The 24,782-nt window shown below is 32.6% G+C and overlaps 3 protein-coding genes across 8 annotated transcripts; 1 reads left to right on the forward strand and 2 right to left on the reverse strand.

The window, feature by feature from the left end:
• Positions 1-3,728: 3,728 nt before the first annotated feature.
• LOC140668838 (BTB/POZ domain-containing protein 7) lies at positions 3,729-22,335 on the reverse strand. 4 transcript variants are annotated; one of them, XM_072898162.1, is made up of 11 exons: positions 21,874-22,335; positions 20,510-20,767; positions 19,777-20,159; positions 19,008-19,558; positions 18,754-18,917; positions 18,287-18,671; positions 18,047-18,199; positions 17,807-17,963; positions 17,347-17,525; positions 5,618-5,833; positions 3,729-5,209 (listed from the first exon to the last, which is right to left on the reverse strand). In XM_072898162.1, the coding sequence occupies exons 2-11, from the start codon at positions 20,746-20,748 to the stop codon at positions 4,919-4,921; spliced, it is 2,718 nt and encodes a 905-aa protein (XP_072754263.1). In that variant the 5' UTR covers positions 20,749-20,767; positions 21,874-22,335; the 3' UTR covers positions 3,729-4,918. The 4 variants fall into 4 exon arrangements, with proteins under 4 accessions (XP_072754263.1, XP_072754267.1, XP_072754264.1 ...); XM_072898166.1 differs by having other exon boundaries at positions 19,777-20,141; positions 21,874-22,334; XM_072898163.1 differs by lacking the exon at positions 21,874-22,335 and adding an exon at positions 21,686-21,843.
• On the forward strand, positions 9,517-17,141 carry LOC140668839 (uncharacterized). 3 transcript variants are annotated; one of them, XM_072898167.1, is made up of 3 exons: positions 9,518-9,691; positions 15,281-15,359; positions 15,467-17,141. In XM_072898167.1, coding segments are annotated over exons 2-3 (1,236 nt in total). In that variant the 5' UTR covers positions 9,518-9,691; positions 15,281-15,357; the 3' UTR covers positions 16,701-17,141. The 3 variants fall into 3 exon arrangements, with proteins under 3 accessions (XP_072754270.1, XP_072754268.1, XP_072754269.1); XM_072898168.1 differs by lacking the exon at positions 9,518-9,691 and adding an exon at positions 12,900-14,285; XM_072898169.1 differs by lacking the exon at positions 15,281-15,359 and having other exon boundaries at positions 9,517-9,691.
• A 332-nt stretch (positions 22,336-22,667) lies between the features above and the next one.
• Positions 22,668-24,553, reverse strand: LOC140668840 (dehydrogenase/reductase SDR family member 4-like). The gene is made up of 5 exons (XM_072898170.1): positions 24,341-24,553; positions 23,735-23,912; positions 23,323-23,547; positions 23,071-23,205; positions 22,668-22,988 (listed from the first exon to the last, which is right to left on the reverse strand). The coding sequence occupies exons 1-5, from the start codon at positions 24,448-24,450 to the stop codon at positions 22,818-22,820; spliced, it is 819 nt and encodes a 272-aa protein (XP_072754271.1). The 5' UTR covers positions 24,451-24,553; the 3' UTR covers positions 22,668-22,817.
• Between the last annotated feature and the right edge of the window lie 229 nt (positions 24,554-24,782).

The following is a 24,782-nucleotide window of genomic DNA, read 5'->3' on the forward strand; positions in this document are numbered from 1 at the left end:
TCCAGGAAAAGATATTGATTATCTTGAAGAATCTATATCTTCGCGTCGTTATCTGACCTCGACATCGAGCATTAAAAAGTCGATTCTATCACAAAATAAGATTTTACCGTTTAAACTTTGAAAGATATATATATATATATATATATCCTAAGTTTTATATTTGTAAACTTTTTAATCGCAACATTTTCAACTTATCTAACAAGATTTGTGCTTTCGCAATATTCTAAAGTTATAAAAATATAGAATGAGTTGAGTTTATGTCGTCTCATTATCGATTAAATAAATTCCCCTCTTGTCAAAGTTATATAATATACAAGTCGAAATATGTATAAAATAATAACTTACGATATAGATGTTATTCTGACAATTTTTTTTTCTTCTCTCTATCTTCTATTTTTTTTACATAAAATTGCAACAATAATATTCGCACTTACAAAACGCGAACATTTTTATGCATTAGGGAAAAGATTAATCTCGTTTTTTCTTAAAGTTGAACGCCCCATTTGGAAAGGTCGAGAGTTTATGTCCCCCGAGAAAAAAAAGTTAGATGCCTTAAAAGCAAAGTTAAACATACTTACATCTGACAGGCGAATGCTTAAGCAGATTATAATGAGACGTAAACGCAATTTGATTGCGTGAGTGGGAAGCTCGATACGTGTCGTCCAACTGTAAATATCAGAACTGTAATATTTACGCATATTATTGATATTAAATATAGAACGTGTCCTGTAATTCTGTGTGATTTCATATGACAGATTCGCCGGTCAATTTGATTGAAGTCAACTGATTTCTCATCAACGAAAATGTCAAGGAGGAGAGTTAATCACGATTTCTGACATTACATATCCTTATAACTTGTAAGCCATCAAAAACGGAAATTGACTTTTAAAGTTAACTAAAAATTAAAAAAAAGAAAAAAAAAACAATTTAGCTTTTCGTTTTTGAAGCTTAGTGTCAAAAATATAAAAAGATCATATTTTCCAATCTCTTATAATTCGAAAACTGCCACTATTTTCTCCAAGTAAAGCTCCATTTCGTTCATCAAAGAAATCTCTCATTAAAATTAAAATCACGAATTAAAGCATACCATGTTATGTAACATCTCCTAAATATATTGTATAAAGATACGTAATCAAAATAAAGTAAACTATATTTATTACTGCGCTAATAAATGTTGCTAATCTCTCGAGAATGTGACTCGTGTGTAAAATAAGTGATAATATCTTTAACTTTGAGGAAAATTACTATTATTAAGGGTATCGTAAAATCCATCGGGGAATATTTTAAGAAACTTAAACTGATCAAAAGAGAAAGATTAAAATCACCTCCTATTTATTTTTTTTTTTTTTCACCTGCTCATTATTATCAAGTATTTATATAGTATATAAATTTGTTTACCAGTATATATATTAAACACCGGATTGTGCGATAAGCCCCATCGCGGCAAACTATTTTTATGCGACAGCAAAAATGTACCTCTACGCGGGCGACAAGAATTTTCACTTGAACGACACAAGTCATCGCCGACTTTATATGCTGAATTATGCTGTGCAGCCGCCCATCCGCCGTATGCGTGTAAGCGTAGTGGTATTGTGACGTCAAAAGCGAACACGGTGCGAGGCTGGATTTTGCCTGCAATATTCCTCACGCTTCCCTGAGTACGTACAATGCTTTTACATAAATTCGGTATGAGCAATGGCGTGAGAATGTTTCGACGTTTTTTCAGCATTCGCTCCGATATATATCTCGTGCATCAATATGATAATACATTAGTGCTGGAGTAGTATTACTTTATTAAAACATGATGCATGCATCTCTTATTTTAATATCCCGTAAAGAGATATGGGAAAAATCTCACGATTTCTACTCGCCCCGAGTGTAATACTTGAATAAAAAACAGTGAATTGCTATAGGAATAAAGAATAGCGATATGCAATAGGAATAAAAAGAAACTCCTTTTTCCGTTCTGAAATATATATATATATATATATATATATATATATATTTATTAAACTTTATTTTTAAATATATATCCACAGCGAGCGCTATTTATTGTGTGAATCATAAAAAAGATAAACTATAATTGCGAGAATTTTACTTCTTGGCGAACATAATGCAACGATTGTTGATAGCTTATAAATAAGCAATTTTCAGGTAAGGAAAGAAGAATCGTGAGTATTCGAATGGAAGTATCATTTAATTACCTTTTCTTTTTTTTTTTTTTTTTTTTTGCAACGCAGAAACTATACGAATGTCAAAATACTACTCTCGCGATATACCTCAGTCTATACAATATTAATCTCTATCTACGTGATAACTATTCTTTTATTCTGGTCTTAAAAGTTGGTCTAGTTGCTTTTAAATTATATATAACTTCGCCAAAACCTCTCGATCGTGGCTTCCACCTACTGCGCTTGTTACGTTACTTGATACGATCGTGGATTCACGATCTAATATCATTTGACAGACTCGATAATTTTACGAATACGCAAGATAGTAAACGCGAATGACACACTTTACAAAGCAGACGATCGGTATTTATAATAGCTTATGAATCGTGTACAGTTAATATATTTTACATAATATATATATATATATACATATATATATATATATATATATATATATATATATATATATATACATATATATATCTTTCTAATCCACCAGGGTAGGGAAGTCTGCAAGAAAGTTTATATTATAAACCGCAATGATCATCGAATCAAGAGAACTTTCTCGAACAATATCACATTTTATGTCAGCGATAATAACAGCGCCGGCATTGTCGAATTTCATTCCTGTTTAGAAACGAAATGCGTCTTTTAAAGACATATATAACAAAAAAAAAATGCATATAATACAATTAAATTAATCGAACGATTGATCAGAGATTTACGACCGCAATATGTAATACATATATACGCAGAAAATAATAATTTCAATTATCTAACGTAAGGACGGTAAAGGAATCCCTCGAATATATGTTTAAACACGAGTTCTCTATATCGAGAATATCTTAATGATAATTACATCCCACACGTCACGCGATGCTGAGGAGCTGCGGTATTAAATAATAAAGGATAATCGTGTTATTCCGTTCATATTAATCTTACATCTGTACGTTTTTTATGCAGTAATTAATTTCCGCCTGATCGTTGTTACTTCGACGAGAGTGAAAGTGGCTAATACGCGTTCTCCACGGTTTTGCGCTAACGGCGCGCACATGGCGGAATTGAAATAATGTTATGACATTTTACGACTCTTGCGAAACGACGTATACACAATGACTCAGAAACTTTCGTCTCGATTGCAAATTCTTGATCGAAAGTAAAACTGTAGTCGATTTTTCGATTAAAAAAGACTTTTGACCGACATGTATGAGAGTTTAATTGAATGGCATCTCTCTTTAATCCCGAATTATTATTACTTTATAACAATCACTGCCTTCTAATATACTTGTTTCTAAACCGGAAATTTATAATTCTGTTGCGTCACTTGAAATTACGTAAGAGATATTTATGTTTTACATCCCTCTTAAACTCGGTTTGCCGAGAACTTTCAAGATTCAATCGAGCGTAATATGATATTAATATCTCGGAATTGGAGCGCCATTTTTTTTTTTTTTTTTTTTTTTATATAAACTTTGCAGAGTATCGTCTGCAGATAATACGCGACTTCTGGATCACTCTGTATATAGTAACACAGACGTATCCCGTTTGTGGATGTAGTGGTAGAAGCAAGTGCCGCGGCGGAGCAGGCAAGGCCGGTGTTGGTGGAGGCGTACATTTAAATTCATGGAAAATTTTTTCTTAGAAAATTCTCATGCACCCGGGCACTTAGCGATAATTAATTAACCCATTAAATATCGTGGACGTCACGCACGCTTTTTACGACCTGAGGCGCCCCGGACGTCATCTCTAAGCGCGCGATATATGTTTTATCGATTGGATTTTCTCTCTTGTATACTTACAGTCTTACTATAGCCCGTCACATACATCGAAACTGCCCTAGAAGAGAAGAAAAATTAAAAAGTTTCACTTGCGCGGTAAAATGTCATCAAGCCGCTTCGCGGCTCCATTCGCGTATAGTCGCTGCCGCGCGCCTTCACCCGCGATTCAGGAACACAAAGAATTATACACTTTCACTCTCCTCTCTAATGTAATTACGGAGAGTAAGGATGGTGCGCTGTGCAAGCACACAACACGCGATTTATTCAATATATTTCGTACACATTACTCTTCTCCTCTGGAAACTTTCTTGTTTAAACAGTCTTGACAGTCTCCGGAATCATGAATACACATTATTCCCCAGATCACACAAGCATATACGCACGCACACGCACGCACGCACGCACGCACACACACACACACACACACACATACACGCATAAGTACACCCACATACATATATCACGATTACATAATTTATATGTATAAATCACCATCGCAATTCTTGTCTCGTACGATTGCACTTAATTATTACATATATATATATATATATATATATATATATATATATATATATATATATATTTATATATTGTACAGTGCAAACCTCTGTACATATACACCGTATACGTTCGCGAAGTGGCACCGTACTCGTAAGCATATTTCTTTTACATGTGTTCACAATGTGACTCCCCCAGGGGAAACTCCGCGCGGTAAGGTTACTCTTAAACCAAGTATTTTCCCACCTTCTTTTCAAGTTTGCTTTAAATAAAATGTACATACAATTATATCCTTGTAATAAATTTGTACCCGCAATAACAAGGTTTGATCGATACACGCTACAATAAACGACTATACAATAATAATAAGGGATGATAAAGGGAAAGAGAGAGAGAGAGAGAGAGAGGAAGAAAAGGGGGAGATCAGTAGTTGCCACGTTATTCGCTCCTACCGCATATCCTATATAAATTTCAAATAAACCTCGGTAAGGCAGTGCCAGCACGATGATACACATAAGGTGGGGGCGGCGGACCAGAGAAATGCCTTTGATGCTGATGGGGAAGCGACGACCGATGCGCCTCGATGGTCCCGCCACTCGACGGGGAGATGTGCGGCAGGAGGTGCGACGCCCCGTCACCGAGATCCAATTCCAGTTCCTGCTCCTCGATTAAATGCAAAGCGCCGAAGGAGGCTGTCGCCATCGCTACGTCTGGCATTACGCCCGACAACTGGCCGTCGCTGCAGGAGTTGGCCTCTTGTTGCTGCGACAACGAGAAATCAGACCCGTCTCTCTCTCTCTCTCTCTCTCTCATCTAACAATAAGCTGATTCTCAATCATCGGCGTGTGCCATTAATCGAGAGAGATTTTGCGATCGCGATACAAATAGGAAAGGAAAATTAATTTCGTAAGAATAAAGCTTCGGTTGCCCCAGCTTAGCACAGCTAATTAACTTGGATAGACCGATTAAATAGTAGGTAATCTCTTTACCTCTTGCTAGATTATAATGTTAGCCTGCGGTAACACATGGGGAAAAAAAGAAAAAATTTAATTAAGAAAGTTGCCGGGATCTAAGCGTACACAACCGAACCTAAAATGCGAGATTAAAGTTGCTCTCCGCGAGATATCGGTGTGCACACATACTATGTGTAAAGCGGTATCCGTCCCTTACCTCGGCCAGAAGTCTGCAGCTCTCTCCCTCGGTCACTATAGCTGGAAGTTCGTGTCTATGTGCGTAAGACGAAGTCGGCCGAGGAAATGTCATGTTCCTCCCGTAACACACCGGGGCGGTAGTTCTCACACGAATACCCATGCCCGGCGAGTCAATGTCCTCTATATCTGTCATCCTCTGCTCGTTTTGCTCTTTTATACTGTAAGACGCTGTGTTCTGAAATCGATACGCGAGCAATTTATCGCGCGCCGTCCGCTAAATGAAAGATGCATTAAAAGCCGGGAATAATACTGGGAGAGAGAGAGAGAGAGAGAGAGAGAGAGAGAGAGAGAGAGAGAGAGAGAGAGAGAGAGAGAGAGAGAGAGAGAGAGAGAGAGAGAGGAAGAGAACGGCGAAATTGGAGCGGAGAGGTTTGTGGAACGTATACACGGTAGAGATATTGAATCCGGAGATTGTCTCGCTGCGATCTCGAGAGTGTCGAATAAAACGAGGCTAATGACATAAATAGACGATGCGTAGTGCGAGAATTAGAGTCGATTGACCGAGATCACGCGAGGGACGAACAAATAAATAGACGAGCGTAGAAACCAATTGGCAGAAATGAATCCCTATCGCGAGAGAAAGAGACGAAGAGAAAGACAAGGAAGGAAGAACCGGAAGGGTCTATCCTCCTATCTCCTTCCGAAATGGAACGTGACCTAATTCACATATGCTGCATGTAGAGGGAAGAATATACGTATAACATATGTATATAATACATATATGTAATGATCGAAGAGCGATGCTTTGCATACGTTATACACTGCTGTAAATTATGTAGCAAGCATGGATGTGACATACATACGTAATTATTTCGCGCGCATATAACTGGCGCCTGGTATTCTCAGGTGCCCATTTTCCGTTAAAATCTTCCCACACCTGGACCGAACCTCTCAAATTTACATGCGCGTAAATTCTTTTCAAAGTGAGTGCAAACTCGAAAAATTCTCGTGACAAAGCACTTTTTCCGTTAACATGCACGTGATTTTTCTTCTGTATTTTTTTCCTCTCAAAAAATTTTCCTCTTTTGTCACTTTTTCAGTTGACCGTCACGCTCTTATGGACGACGAGTTTTCAAACAGGAAGATATTAAATCATTATGTTATGAAGTGTGAATCAAAATGTAAGCAAGCGATCATATCAACATAAAACACAATGGAATTTTTTGCACATATTTCTGCGATATTATACGATGGTGTTTACGTGTTAAACAAGAATCTCATTTTTAAGAAACCAGCGGAGATTGTGTTGGATAAATTATATAAATAATTGTATAATAATTATAATACTAATAAATAAGCCTCTAAAGACGCGAGTCATAAAAGGAAAATAAATAGAATAAGTGCAAATAACGTGTGTAAATATTTTTCTATTTCTATTTTTTTATTCTGCGATAAGAGAAATAATTATTTTAATTAATGACTTGTAATCTTTAACGAGAAATACATTTGAAATTTATTTATTTCTGATTCTGATAAAGTCAATTAAATATTTCAAATAGGATTTTAATTAACATGCAAATAAGTGAATTATTTTATTTCACATTAATCATTTATATAATCCAGCGAGAGAAATAGCTTACGTAAATTATTTGAAATGCTTTTTCGTCCACATTTCTGATTAAATATAACTTCCAATGCTAATATTAACGATGTATTAAATTAAACTTGTGCAAATATTTCAAGAAAGTATTACAATATCTAAATAAGAACACAAATCTTTTTACAACATTTACTATATCTTAATAAGTTATAATAAAAGTTTAATTTTAATGGTAAAATATTTTAATGCAAGAAAAAGAGAGAATTTAAAAATTTTAATGCACAGATAACGTAGTACATATTAATGACGTATATTGACGTGTATTTTGTTCAATCTCTCAATGAGTTACGTAGAATCAAAGACATAAACGAGATGATCTCGATTAAATGCAAATAATAATTATAATTTATTCGATCGGCAAAATAGTTATCTGTTTTCCTTATGAATCAGTCTTATATACCGCTAAATCATTAAAAAAAAAAAAAAAAAAAAAAAAATTAAACATAGTACATGCTGTAAACTGTAGAATGACAAGATTTTTTTTATCTTACATAATCTAACAATAAGTGATACAAAGAAACACTGAAAGTGTAGCAATTATCAAAACAATTACCAAAGTTCTCTTGATAAGTATATATCGTATTATCACGATATGTATAATGTTAACTTCACCTTAAATATATTATATAATCATACGCGAATAATGATAATGCACTATCTATACGTTAATCATACAAAATAACAGTGATATATTAATGCCACGTGTTCACATATAATTTTAAAATGTATATAATATTTCGTATTTACAAACGTGTATAAAAGAATCCTTTGCTTGTTTCTATAAAAATATTAAAAATCCATTCAATATTAAAAATGTATTTAACATTAAAAATTGGAATAAAAAATTATAAAACTTATTTTTTATATTAAATTTTAGAAATATAAACGTTTCTTGTCATTCATAGTAATACTATTTGCAACACAAGAATAAATGTTGTAAATACAACACAATAATTATTAATTCAAATATCAACAACAAAAATTATATCAATTATATTTATGAGTAGATAATCCCCATGATTCCAATAAATTTTTTGTATAATTAAAAGTAACTGTTGCATTTCTCTTGCAGTTTGAAATTAAATCCGGTTTGCTTACATTGTACAACTTCTATTATTTTTTGGATGAAAGAATATATAATTCGAACAATTCCATATTTATAACATTTGTTTTTTTTTTTTTTGTATGCATCTCGTTACTCGTTATTATACATCCAAGCTGCAGTGATGCAATACGCTGCATGTGTTTAATAATACATATCTGCATTTATTCATGCATAATGCTATACAGCGTATTACAACAGATTGCATGCATTTCATCCGATTGACAGCACTGCAATGTCGTTTCACATGATTCATTCGCTTGTCACCCCGCGATACTACGTGTATTATCATCGTGTAACGTTCATTGTGCGAAGCAAAATATCATGATAGATTATTTTTGGTAATATTGAGTCTATAAAGAGATTCTATAGGAACTGCGATATTAAAATAAAAATATACAATATACAATAAAATATCTAAAAATATATAATAAAAATAATATATTAGTACATATACATATAATAGTATATATATTTTATTTTCTCTCTTTCTTTAAAAAAAAATTTTTGCTAACATTTTTATCATTATAATATTATAAAAAAAATATTATTCTCACTTTTCGTGAATGATATATAAAAGAAAGCTCTACAATACCTTTACATTTATTTTCTCTATCCTAAAATCACTCGAAAAATTAAGAAATTAACAGCAAGTTAAAAGAAATGGACAGCTCTATATAATATAATAAATCTGTTTCTACAGAGAATAAGGAAAAACTTTTATTTTTTGATAAGAATAAAAAGGAAACAAATATTTCAGATATTTAATGCGTGACTTGAAAAAAATTCTCACAACATAAATTATAGCTGTTTAATTTCAATCCATAATTTTACAATTTAAACGCGCGTCGTAAAATAAGATACATGACATACTGACATTGAGAAACCACGAGACCACGACTATTCAAAATCGCTATTTCCCTGACAAGAAGAATACTTCCGAGGACTCGTTTGCATCTCATTGAAATGAGATGAAGTGCGTATCTCGCAGCGCTCACATATCGTTATTTTATCGATGTTTTTCTCTTTTCCCGTCTCTCTCGCGCTCTCGTATCTAATTCGATGTCGCATTAGAAGACGACGATAACAGACGTGGACAGCTGAAAAAGGGGGAGGAACAGGAGACAAAGTCAAACAGAGCGACGAGAGCCTCGTTGCAACGTCAGTCGCGCGAATCACGTTGTGCGACACACCGCATAAAGGTGCATAAAAAAGAATAGTTTAACGTCACCGTGTTTGTCTCGAATCACGTGCACAATCATTTCGCCTACGTATCACGTCGATCATCGTATTCTTAGTGAACGCTTCCGATTTGAGTCTGTGTCATTAAGGTAAACGCTAACCCCAACTAATAGTAAGATATGGGAAAAAAGAACAAACCTTTTCCCATTAAAAAAAATATAGACGCAAAAGTGGATTAATCGCAATGTTCTGCCAATTAAAACTCTGAAACGTTGATGTATTATGTAACTGATGATAAATGACCATTCTATAAATTATCACATTTTGTTACAAAAGTGCTTTAGATAAATGATATTCGATTGATATATAACAAACTCTTCTATGTGTTTGCTAAAAAAAAATCTAGAAAAATAAATAAGAAGTATGTTTTGCTTACGACGTTCAAGAAATCATATATCATTTCAAAATTTTCTAGGCTCAATATATTAAATATATGCGAAAAAAATTACAACTCTGTTATAAAAATGATGTATAAAAAATACCCACTATTAATTATAATTATAGGAGAGTGTATCATCGCTTTTCTTTTGTAAATATATTTATTGTTTAAAATTGATCACAAAATTTAAAGAGAGTAATGCCAAGGCTTGCCAAAAGCAGATGACCTCGTCAGCTTTTGGCGGCCAAGATATTCTTCAAGCTACGTCTGTCGATATGCAAATGCATTTGTACACTAAAGATAACTAAAAATTACGAGTGTCTTTTAAAAACATGAATCTTTCTTTCGTGTTTTACAATATGACTTTAAAATATCGGATATAAATGTAAAAGATAAATCTGTAAAGGATATAAAAATGTATCTTTAGAATATCATAATTTGCCGAATTTAAGGTAAATTATAATTACTGCAGTGATGTATATCGCTAGCTGTGCAGAAACTTTACATAATATTGCTTGAACACAAGAGAGAATTTTAAATTTACGTTTCTCAAGCGTTTTCGTGACAATATGAAATACTTAATGACGTATTATTCGAGATAAACGCTGGCTTAAAATGATAGTTGCATAACGTGCAAAAATGGTGATGGTTATCCTTTCATTATGGTATCGCTACAGTAATGAAAAATGTACATTTATGGTTAATGTTATTTGTTTTTGCATTTACGCAATAGGAATGCCACTGATATAATTTCAGTATCGAACACAAGTTATTGAAAATAGACGGTACTCGAATGATAAGAATTAATGTGCAGTCAGCGCGGATATGAATAGTGAATAAAGATACGATTTAATGTTATTTATACATAACGAATTCGTTCTTATGTTTAGTGTACTCGATATCAAACTAAATTTTTAATTTTATTTTTCTTAATCGCTTTTAGAAATGTGCATAAAGAACATGTTATCATAACGAATTTTTAATAATATTCTCAGTTTTAAGACGTTATCTAGTTTAAGATATATATCACAGATAAGATTATCTGTAAATGTATTGAGTATACTTGACGTAAAATTCAATCTCCATCTAATTTTACTGCTTTAAGCAAACTAACGTCATTACGAGCTTCTTTGTTTTACGACCATTATTTTTATACACAGAGTATCTATATAAAAGATCAAGAGAATACGAGTGTGCAGATGTTTCAATCTTGAGAAAGCTTAATATTGATTAAATCCTTTTAAGTTGTTTCGATCGTTATTTAAATGTCATGTACGAAACATTTTCCATAAAAACTCACAAATTCAAGATTTTTAAAACTATTAGATATAAACTAAGTGATATTTCTTTTCCTGTGTCTGAAATATTACAGTCTATTAATCTCAAAGTCCGTGAGACAAAAATTAACATATTATCAATGATACCAAAGATGTTAAGACATTCCGAACGCTAAACGCATCTCAATTCTATACATCAAACTTGTCGGGTATATGGTCGTGGAGATCGTGTTTCGCATGCACAAGTCCTTATCAATACGATTTGAATTAATTCACAACATCTGCTTATTGTTACGGTTGCCATTGTATCATTTCGATCGCATAGTCATTTATGCACGTGCGATGATGATGCAATAATAAGGAAATCGATTAAAGAAGAATTATGAAATCATTCAGAATTAAAAAAAATATTTAAGAATTATAAAATCAAATTATATAATCATGAGGAAAGTAATTGCCGCTTACCAAGTTTTCGTTTTTTTTGCTGATAATATTTCAAGGAAAATCCTATCAGCTAGCACTAATTATATAATTGGATAAAAAAAAAATCATTTCTATCTCTTGCTGTTTAACAAATATAATTGCCTTTAATTGTATTTGTTATATTCAAATAAGCATGCATAATAAATGCATCAGCTTTATATATTAAATTATTATTATTAGAGAAAATATGCCATCCTATAATATCCCATATAATATCCTTATAATTAGAATTTCAGAATTTTAATTAAGAGTATACATAGGAAAATATTTAATAATAAATATGAAGAGGAGATTGCGCGAAGTAAAATTATCGTTAAGGATAGATTAATTTTAAATTGGTAAAAAATCCATAAGTGAAAGAAAGTGTGAGAAAGAGATCTGGGGCATCCTGTGAAGTAACAGTATGCACTGTACAAGTTAAGTAACACTATGCGTCTAAGCAGAGTCTAATGTCCGCCAATGTGTAGTTTTTTGTGGATGAGAACCTGAAAGGCGCGTAATCCAACGCAGAACAGCTTCCGTGTTAAGAACGCATTTGCATATACGTGGAATAGAGGTGTAATCGAGCCTATTAGTAAGACATAATCACTGCAAATGTATATGTTTATATCATTGATGACCAATTATTATGACACATATATCATAATAAAATGTAGAAAAGAGCGCGAAGATTATACAATTTTATATTGATATGTGAAAAAAGGGAATTGCCCCGAGCATTTTCCCCATTTGTCTCATTTAATTTCCTTGTAAGCTTTATCTTCCGATACTTAATCATCATAAATTAAATATCAATTAAAAATGTGTCAGGGATTCGCAATATCAACAGTATATCTTCCTACTTAGTTATTTATTATTATGAATAACAAAACAAGGAAAAATAGTGACGTGACAATTATCTGGGAATTCGTCAAACTGATGGATTATCCCAAATTGGAAATGCGGATTATGAATATTAAATGTCTCTGATAAACTCTCAATATAACTTTTATACTATTTAATACTATTTTAATTAAATTGAAAAACTCCTATTATTTTAATTGAATTGAGAAAAAAGTCGTTCACAAAAAAATATACTAAAAAGTTGAATAATTATTTTAATATTGAATAGGAATTATATAATTATTTACATACTTTAACGAGATGTCAATCGAATCATATCCATAAATCATCTCTCGCAGAAATTTTTTACTTTTATCTTCCACAAACATGATTTATACCGCAAGATATCAATATGTTAGATAAAACAAAGTAAAAATAAAAAAAAATATAAACATCTCTGTTTATAATGATTTTCGAAAATAAATTCGCGCTGTTATTTTATTTAGAAATAAAGTATTACGTGACGTACGTGTGTCGGTGCTCGTCGCGGTATTGTTACAGAGTCACTCGAGCAATTATACAAGACGCTAGGGTTAATTGAATACACCTCGCTAACAATAGATTACACAATTCTGAGAATGACTATTAACTTTTAACAATTATCTTTATATACATATATTATTATTACGATTATTAGAAAAAACATATTTTATATATAACGTTAACTGTATAATAAAAGACCTTGTTAATTTAACGAATCCGAATGACCATGACATCAATAAAGTTGCAACTGCCCGTGAATTGTAAAAAGTCGCGCGATTTAGAAATAATTTAGTCACGGACGAACCCATTAATTTTGTTTCTGCAATATTTATCTTATCACTATCTAAATTTGTAAGTTTTTATTGCACGAATGCACTATACAGGTTGTGCACTGTTTGGCCACAATACTGACAATGAATTAAACAAGAAAGGCTCAACTGTATTTTTATCGATGCATGATTGTATCGATGTAAGTCCAATTGACATTCGTGTTCTTCTTCTTTAGAATAGAATTGCAGAGGTGCCACGTCATTCATTCTACAAAATCGGCTCATAAGCCGTTCTGTTTCTTTTTATTTTTTATTTTCGCGCAGTTGCACTTTGAAATTTTTTGTGTGCTCTACTAGTCGCACTGTAGAGTTTACTTAATGCGTAATTTACTCTGAACGGCGATAAGGAAAATGTTTACCTACAAAGTGAATTTGCATGAATCGTAGACGCCAATGACAGTTTTAATCGACATTCTCTCTCCATGGTATATAAAATAGCGCGACGCTTTGCAAGCAGTTAATGTTAGATACGCGAGCGAGCGTTAGCGAGTGAAAAAAAATATATATATACAGAGTGTCCCTGAATTCGCGGATCAACTCTCGTGGGTAGATAGAGCGTGTTAAACTGAAGAGAAAAACCTTTGCTAAATTCCCAATAATTAATAAGATATAAATTAATAAAGATTGGCCAATTCGTGCCACAATAAGCGCGCGGCGAGAGAGTAAGGCAGAGCATTCTACAAAGGACGTACTAAAAGAGACACGTACAGTACGCGCTGTGTTTATATTCAGTTTAACACACACACACATATATATATATATATACAGAAACACCCTGTATATGTATATATGTTCTTATATCAGAGATAAAGTTACGAGCGCTAAATCAATTGTGCTGTGTAATGATAAGGTGAGAGTTTTTTTTACAAATGTACATATTGGTGTCACAAACGTATCTATACACAACAATATTCAAAGCTTTAATTCGGAGTGCAAGTGAACTATTCAATCTCTTTAGGAATTGATAGAATTAATTTAAAAAAATATAAAATAAAGAAATTTTATTAAACGCATGTCTGAAAATTAAAAAAGTTTTAGAGAAAAATATATTCAGATTTTTAATTTGTAAATTAATAATCCTTGTTTCATCACACATCAAATTCTGCTTTCTGCAAATATTAAAAATTACGACCATTTATTTGAACGCAAATTTTAATAAAGTTTTTCAATAAAATCCTTATTTAAAAAGAGAAAAAGTTACTTTACGAAGAAGGAAAAGTGAAACACATATGTAAAATGCAGAATTTACAAAGAAACATTGATTTATAACTGTTGTTGAATTCAAATCAAAGTTAATAAATCAAAAGTTTACTTTGTTTCAAATTTTACAACACAATAACAAACTATCTGCTATTCAAAACAAACTAAAATAATACACAACATGAAAATCCATAATCCATAACAGCATATATTTCTTCCGAGATACGTTAAATATATCCTGAAACTCTGAAAATATTATTCTCTAATACAGGACATATTTAAATTAATATAATCGTAATAACAAATGTATATTAAATATTTAATATTTAATAATATTTATTAAAATTCTAGTTTTCGATTATTCGTTTTATTTATTACGTTAATATTTTTTTTGTTTTTTTCAATGAGTTCTCTTAATTATAAAATTCAATTCTTTTTGTGCTTACAGTTTACTTACACTTTATATAATTTGCAACAATAACTCTTTTTTTAATTAAATTTAATTAAATTCAAACAATCTAATTAAAAAGTTTTATTAATAAAATATTAAAGAATTTTAGCAGAAATATCAAACTTGTAAATAAACAATAAATCTATGTGGCTAACTTTAAATAAATTTTAGTTCAAGAGAAATTGATTTTACAGCTAGAGGTCTGAGATATTGATGACTAAAGAACGTCGAATTTGTACCAAAAAAGACTAGATTCCAATTTCCATATACAATGTATGTCGATCTTTTTACATGTGTATATATAATCTTGGCTTGTGTATAAAATAGTCTCGACACTTTAATTTTTCTGAAATAATCGCTGATATACGAAATCTTTTTAGGAAAATGCATTCGTCGATCAACATGCTCCCTGTTAAAAATCTGGATGCATTGTTAATGCAAACCTGCGGTCCAGATTTTCAAATATACGATACGGAATGGAAGCACTTAACAGATCCGGGAGAAAACTTCGGTAGCCAGATATTAGCCATTGCTGTTAAAATCGAACAAAATAGTAAAAAGAGAACTTTAAACATGGTTGTCAAATTACCGCCGAAATCCCAGTACCTGCTAGATCTGTTCGACAGTCCGATAACTTTCAAAAAGGAATTGGATTTCTACAGCATCGTAGCGCCAGAGTTTGCGAAACTACAAAACGAAAGTGGGATTCCTACAGAAGCTCTAAGCGTCATTACACCACAATTCTTAGGCGGTAGATTAGGCTTACGAGATCCGCAGTGTTTCGACGAGCAAGCCACGATCATTTTAGAAAATTTGAAAGATGACAATTATACGACGCAAGATCGCATTCTCGGTCTCGACAAAGTGCACATGGATTTTGCGATCAGTCACTTGGCGAAATTGCACGCCATAACGATCGGCCTGAAGCTCAAAAAGCCCGATTTCTTCAAAAAAGTAGTGCTGCCCGTTCTCGAGTACGCCGTGGACGAGGATGCAAAGGATTGCGTCGTGGATATGGTACAGAAGGCGCACAACGATTACAAAAACATGAAAGAGGCGGAATCTTATCTGGATAGGATCGAGAAGACGCTCCAATACACGCCGCGCGTTACCATAACGCCAAAAGAACCCTGGACGACATTGGTGCACAACGATTTCTGGGTAAATAATATGATGTTTAAATACGATAAATCCGACAAGCCGATCAATATGAAAATTGTGGACTTTCAATTGACAATCTACGACTACGGCGTGAACGATCTCATATTTTTCCTCATATCGAGTTCTCGGAAAGAGGTGCTCGACGAACATCTCGAGGACATGATAGACTTGTATTACGACTCTTTCATCAAGTGTTTAGAATCGCTAAGCGTGAACACAGACATGTTTCCCAAGAGCGAATTTATGGAGCAACTGAATCAGTGCGCTCCCATTAAATTCAAGCAATGCATCATGATGGTACAGGTAATTCAAGCGGCGCGTGGTTCCGTTACGGAAACGACTGACACGGCGGACAAAGACGTTTTCAAGGGTGGCATCAATGACGAGAATTATAAACAAAAAATGCTCCATGTGTTGTCTACATTCGATCGGAAGGGATGGCTAGTGAAATGATTAGAAGTGAAAAATTATTTGTGGACAATCCTTACACAAAGAAAATCATTTTGTTTGCCGAAATAAAATAATTGTAGCCAAATTATATAATAATAGTAGAAAATATTGAGTATCTCATATGATCATATTTGTAAAATTGTATATAAATATAGAATATAGAAGCTAAGATTTTTTGAAGACAATAAGGACCAAAGCTAGTAAAAGATAATCGATATTTTACTAAGTCAATAGTCGTTAAGATAATATACAAATATATTAACATGTAAAAGCTGCAATTTATTTGTTATGATGCTAAAAATGTGAATATTTATCACATTTTGTCTTTCATTCAGACATGAAGTAGAATAATATAGATAATGTTAATGTGTAAATATTGTAAATTATGAAATAATTTTATAATAATTATATATACATTACTATTAAATGAGACTATATTCAAGAATATATATATAATAAAGCAGAAAATATTTGCATTTATTTGTTTTTTTGCGTTATTAAAATGTAGAATAATTTTATTATTTAAGATATATATGTATAATTGTTTTTTATCAAAAATCTTACACAGTTTATTAACACTATTATTGTTAAAAATTATTATAAATTGCCTGACAGTAAAATAAAAGCGATAACATAGGAAAGTACTCACCTCCAGAAGATCGGCTACAGTATCGGGTAAATTGAATTCCCTGACAACGCGCAGTCGCACTTGCCGATTGATTTCGTGTCGCGAAGAAAGTGGCAAGCTTATGGCCCGCTGACAGCTTGGCGATTGCTTCAATTTCTGCTCCCGTTTCAGCATTGCAGCCATCGTTGCAGAATCTGGCACTACAATAATCAATGAAGTTCTTTATCAATTATCAATTAAATCTGTCTATTATTTTAGCTTTTATTTATTATTTTATCTTTTATTGATTTTTTCATTTACATATACATTCTATTCAATATTGAAGATATTATTAAAACGCTTTTATTTTCTTTTATAGCTTATGTATCGACACAAGGCTAAACTTTCGCGTCATCGAGATTCAATATAATACCTAAGTTTTATGTCTGCTTTAGATTTTGAAAATATAATAACGTAATAGCGTAATAATTAAATGGAATACCTGGAAATGCCGCAGCGAGAACATCAACTCCAGCGGTACCCATGGCTCTTGGTTTATCCTCAACCATGTACAACGCATCCGGTATATCCGCCACATATCGCGGCCTCCGTAATCTCACTAAATCAGCTTCTTGGACCATCTGTTCTTCCACCAAGGACTAATAACCAATAAATATAATTCGTCAACATATATATCATCAATAGATATGTTTCTAAAAGTTTAAAAGTGTATCAACATTACCTTGATCTCTTCATAATATGGCATAAATAGCCTTGGTCTCACGAAAAATCCATTCTTTTTTCCGCCTCTTATCCAAGCATTAACACGTAAATTATCCCTTTCGTCTCCTATCATGTGACTTGGTGGAGTTGAAACCAGTCCTCTTCTAATAGCCTGAGATTATCAAATATAATGGATTAACGAAATATGTAATTTTTTTGAAGTTTAGTTTAAAATATTTTGCAAGAAAAACACATATACCTGTGCTAATGCTTCGCTATTCGGCGGCAATATGTGATCTATTCTAACAAGCGGCAAAAGTTCGCTTAGTATCTCCCGTAACTCAATGTCACTGAGATCTCTCTTTTTAATACCCTTTCTCGTCACGGAGTGCACAGTATGACTAAGCAAATTAGGCTCTCGATCCTCCATTCGACGTACTAATTCGTGTTCGCCCCATTTGAGCACTGCCTGCAGTACTTCAAGTTCACTCGCTTGTAAAAAATGACTTTGTAACACATTTGCTAAATGAGCATGATCTAACTGATGGAGAATCGAGGACGAAGCAATCGGTTGAAATTCCTCCCTTAAGTAATGTAACGCTTGTCTGTGCACCCATGCTGATCCATGAGGTTGACTGCCCCACCTGCACATATAATACAATTTTTTATATATGATAAACTAATATCTAATATTCACACAGAGTTGAATAATAATAAAAAACCTACTTGAGAACAGTCGGTAGCGATTCCAAGGTGAGATACTCCAAGATAAGATCCTCGCAACCTTGCGATAATATATCGAGCTCAAGAAATCGTCCGATCTGATATAATTCCATCGCTTCTTCCAAAGGACTCGGTCGCATTCGACCTGTATGTGTTAAAGCTTGAACCTGTAGGTTTAAACAAAAGCATTAGTAATGTACAAAAGTAATATACAGTAATATACAAAATATTTTCATGCTTAATATTAAAATTTTTACCTCTCCCAAGCTACCAGCACTATTTCCACAACCACTTCCTCGCAATATTAATGACAAGTCGACGGTATCTAGATACACAGCATGTAACAAGATCCTAGCATATCGTTTAGGTATTACACTTTCATCCAACACTATTCTAGTAGGTATATGAAGCGCTCTTTCTGTGTGATCCTCGCCTGATCTGGTCCGTCTTTGTATTAAATTTCTAAAGAAAGGAGATCTCGCGGAGAGTATCGCTTTGTGACATGGCAGCTCTAACTTGGGGCGAAATCCGTACTCCGAACTCCCGCTATCCGGTCTTTGATAATCACTGTCCGAAGTGAATACGAGAGCGGCGTCTGCGTAATCACCGGTATCCAGCAAATATCTGAGATCATGTTCCAATGGATTTGGAGTTCCAAACTCTTCGCCGAGTCGCCGGAGTAGATTCGCTTCTAATGTTGCATCGTGCGGACAAATATCACCAGTGTAAAGATACCGTAATAACGCTGAGAACATCTGTACCTCGAGATGCGGAGTCCTTAACTCCAAGCATATTCTAGCACCATATCCTGCAATTTTTAACAAAATATATTTACCATATGTGAGCGATGATATGTCTTACATAACATTACATAATATTACACTTTATATTGAATAATAGAAACTTTACTATAAAGTGAGTGTTTTATTATTATTAAGATTTTAACAATCAAATGAAAATCAAATTTAAATTAAGATTTTTAAATTACAATATATTTAGAGCATTTAGTTATTATTAGATATGTACCAGGGCAACCAGCCAGAAGATCCCTAAAATATGGGCATCTGGCAGAAAGTACGGCTCTGTGAACGGGAAAGCACGCTCCTCTATATACAAGATCCACATCGGAACAATGTTTGTAATCATATAACATTGACAGGTCTTGCTTGAAAGTAGCAGCCGGCGGTCTAGCTAGTTCAGCTTGAACATGAAGATCTTTCAATGCAGCTAATGCCTCGTACTCCTCAAGCAGAGCTGTTGCTTCCAAGTGACTCCATGTGCACACCAGATCTCTAATAATTCTACCATGATCGCACGCTTTAGAGGAGCGGCGTCTTCTAATAAATTTCTTGCGTAATGTTGCAAATCCTGTCATCTTCTTCTTTTTCTCTCTATACATGAATAAACAACTATAGGAAATTTGATGTGCGATCACATTTCTAACTTTCATTTTTTAATAATTATCTTTCTCTGCTTATACATTGTAATTTGAAATATTTTAAACTATATTTCCCTACACACACATATATATATATATATATATATATATATAATACTTTTTTAAATTTCTTATTTCAAATCTATTTTAAGATACTCACTAATCAAAATTATATAGATATATTACAAAACGTAAGCAAAATAAAATATATGTTATCTAGAAACTTATAATTACATAACATTATATAAAGTTACAGTTACATTTTTTCAAAGAACAATAGCAGAGAATAGCAGTGAATTATGTAAAACATTAATAATGTACCTAACGGCAATGCCATGTTGTTCTGGACTACTTGATGCTGAGAGTCTGGCTGCTTGAACCGAATCTCCACCTACGTTGGTGATGCTTGATGATGCAGAAGCACCCATTCTATGTGTCATGTGAGAGGCATCTCCACGCTGTCTTCTCATAAACCAGGAATCTCTTTTATCAGTACTATCTATACTTCTTATGCGTCTGCGTTGCAACACACACGGTGTCAAAATACGAAGCACATTCATTGCTTACCCAGACGACAGCCTAAAATAAATTGATAACAATCTGTCTGATAACAGCGTAATGTTACGGCATAGTATACTTATTGTAAAAAATTAAAATTCAATATACATATATTTTATAATATAATGTTAAATATATAGAGTATCCCATTTGAAATACCCTATTTTTATATAAAAAATTAAATAAAAATAAATCATTTTAAATTATGTAACTATCTGTATTTGTTGTTTCTTTTAATATCTTATAAACATATTTTATCATATTTTATCAATTATATTTTTTATTATCAGTTTTGACAGATATGTAGAATAACATATATTATTATTAAATATTTATTTTATTCTTCAAATATATTTAAAGAATAAAATATTCAAGTAAATAAACGAAATAATTTATTTCGAATAAAAATTCTTACTATATCACAGCACATTAAAAATAAGCATGAGCATTCAATTATATAATAAAATTTGTTTAATTAATATGTATATTAATATGATAATTAGTATGTGTACATATTGCTTGTTAAAATAATTAGCACCTTGTTTTATGCGAAAACATGTTTGGGTGCGTAAACGGGTCTTTAAATTAAGATCGAGCAATGGAGTACAAATTAACATATTGATAATACATCGCGTTTGGCAACAGATTTCCGCGACGAATCCTTTGAGAGGATATCACTATCCGGACATATAATAAGAGGAAGAAAAAGTTCACGAGAAGAGAACTCTCAGCGAGTTCGCGAGAATTAAATTATACTGCGTGAAGAGAGAAAGAGATGTGTATATGTATATATATATATATATATATATATACGGCTCTCCGTTTGACATACATGTCAAAGCTAAGATAGGAAACACAATACAAATAAAGTCCGACGGGCGCGTTGTTAGTCAACGATAATGCGTGACGTATGTACGAGAACAGCACAGGTTCACTCACCTTCGCGTTCGCGGGAGAAAGTAAGGAAAAAAAAAGACAAAAAACGCGTGCGATATAAACGGAACGCGTGAACGCGATAACGCTAATGAACGCGGGATACACACACAAAACATCGCCATCGCTGCATTCGCGACGAACGAAATCCGGGACGGAGAGGGTGGGAGACGGACGCTTGGCGTCGTCTTTACCTGGGTCTCCGGGACTGGTACCCCTCGTATCCATATTATTAGCGATCACGCACGACACTCGGCCGTACAACAAACTGGCACGGATAATCATCATCACAAAGCACGACGGCCATGTTTATAGCTTACGCGAGTCAGCGGTCAGCGTATCCCGTGTGTATACGTGAGTGCGTGTGTGTATATTGTGCGTGTGGTAAATAAAACCCAAGCGAGAATCAAACGTGGCGCCCTCCTTCCAACGGTGTAGGTACGACTCGAGAGCTCGAATCGAACGAATCGATTACGCGACCATCACGTCACGCGCGACGGATGTACGTTCGCGTCGCACGTCACGCTGTCGTCATCGCTCTATGTGACGTTTGATCGCGAAATAATGTGCTGAACCCGAAACGCACTTGTCATCTCGGGATCGATCATAGCGAACGATAATTTATTTATTGACAACCGTAGAAACTTTCGTATATTTACATTCGTGACATTTCCAAGAGAAAATTTTTATTTTTTTTTTTTTTTTTTTTTTTGAGATTATTTCGCATCATAAATACTATTCGGAATAATGCGCACTGTAACGTCATGGGATTAATACATCATGGAAATTTACCCTCGTGTCGATTAACAAAATATCTTCGAGGCAAAATGCGCGAAAGATTTTTTTAAATATTTTCTTTACATTAAAATTAAATGAATTATTTGTCGTAGAATACATATATATTTTATATAAATTATAAGCAAATTTTCTCTCTCTTAAACATATATATATATATATATATATATATATACTTTACATTTGTTTTTTTTTTCAATTTACATCATATATATCAACCTCATATTGTGTGTATATATATATACACAATTATAAAACAAATCTTATAAAAAAAACCTCAAGCACCATATTTATAAATATAAACAATATTTAAAAATACATTTAGCATTATTATAAAGTAAGTTTAAAGCCTTGCGTTCATACCACCCGATACTACTATGGTTTCACCAGTAATGTAAGAAGCATCGCTACTTGCTAAAAATGCAGCTACACTTCCAACCTCATCTGATGTTCCCAGTCTTCTCATACTTATTTTTGATACAGCGATATTATAGACTTCCTCTGATTTATACAACTAAAATCATAACAAATTCATATGTGAGATTCTTTGATAAAACAATAAATTGAACAACTTAAAAATGATTATAGAAAAATACCGGTTCTGAAAATTTGGTCTTTATTATTCCTGGTGCAATACAATTTACCCGAATTCCATCGAGTGCAAGCTCTTCTGCAGTAGCTTTAGTTAAACCCAGTAAAGCAGTCTTGCTAATCGAATATGTACCTAATAACTAAGAATATAATTAAATTAATAAGATATAATTTTTTATTACGAAAAGTTTTTTTTAATCTAAATAGAGGATATATAAAAATAGGAGTAACATTTTTTTTTAAATAAATACACTCACACTGAAAGGTTGATATCCAGCAATTGAAGACACGATAATAATAGATGGTGATTTACTGCCTTTAAGAAGTGGCAAAGATTCTTTCATAAGCAAGAATGTAGATTTGACGTTGATCTCAAAAATTTTGTCCCACGTTTCCTCAGTGCTATCTAATGTGAGACTAACTGCTGGATTTACAGCTGCATTAGATACCAGAATATCCAAACCTCCAAAATTTGTTTTGGTCTGTAATTTTTACAATTTTATTTGTAAATATTATTGATAAATATTATTACATAATTATATTTAGATGATAAAACAATCTACTAATTAGAAAAAAATGTTTTAAAATGTTCAAAAAATTAAAATATAAGTTTCTGAAAGAAAACAGGAAATTATTATTATAGATACACAATTAACTGTTATAACTTACACTTTCAAATAGATTTTTTCTATCTTCTGCCTTTCCCACATGGCAGACAGTACCTGCAACTCGTAATCCTTCGGACTGGAGTTGTTCTACAGCCTTCTTCACATTTGAGTCTTTACGACTGCTGATCATTACTTTAGCACCTTCTTGTGCTAAACGTTTCGCTATGGAAAATCCTATTCTGTAAAAATTCAAAGCATAACCTAAGAACAGATTCAGAATTTTATATATACTTTATACTTAATTTTATATGTACTTTCTTATATTTATTTTCTGCATAATATTTCTAGCCTTATATAATAATGCTAAGAGAAAATTTATTTTTAAATATTTTTATTATTTTTATATGCATATATATATATATATAATGCTTGAGATTCTTTTATAAAGTTTGTTTTATAATTGTATATATATATATGAGGTTGTTAGCTTGATGTACTAGAATTTTGTACAACTAATTTTTGCAAAAGCAAATAAGAAAAATATCAGATTTTTTTCTTATACAAATTCTTACATAAAAATGTCAGATCTTTTCTTATGATATTGACGTAGTGTGCATGCAGAATATGTTCGAGTTTGTTAAATAAATATGATATTTTTATATTATACCCATCTGTAGACGCTGTCACGATCGCGACTTTTCCCTCTAATCGGTGGCATTTTACCGATACATTAGTACCGAAACTTCGGACACCTTGATTTACTGTAGTACGCAACATTACTATAGAAAGTTTGAAATACAACGTTCTTTGTGACGCAGCACAATTATATTTAAATTTTATGATTATTTGACTTTGAGCTCCCTCTCCCTCCTTATCACGTATAGTAAGTATTATTCTGTCCTTTTTTCAACACCCAGTAATAACAAAGATAGAATATAACACTTGTGTCAATGAAAGCATGTATATATATATATATATATATATATATATATATATATATGTGTGTGTGTGTGTGTGTGTGTGTGTGTAAAATACAACAGAAAAGATTCCAATAAAGTGGATGACTTTTAATATGAAAATGATCTAAATAAACCAGTTACTCGCAGAAT

This window comes from Anoplolepis gracilipes, chromosome 8, assembly GCF_047496725.1.
Source record: "Anoplolepis gracilipes chromosome 8, ASM4749672v1, whole genome shotgun sequence".
NCBI lineage: Eukaryota > Metazoa > Arthropoda > Insecta > Hymenoptera > Formicidae > Anoplolepis > Anoplolepis gracilipes.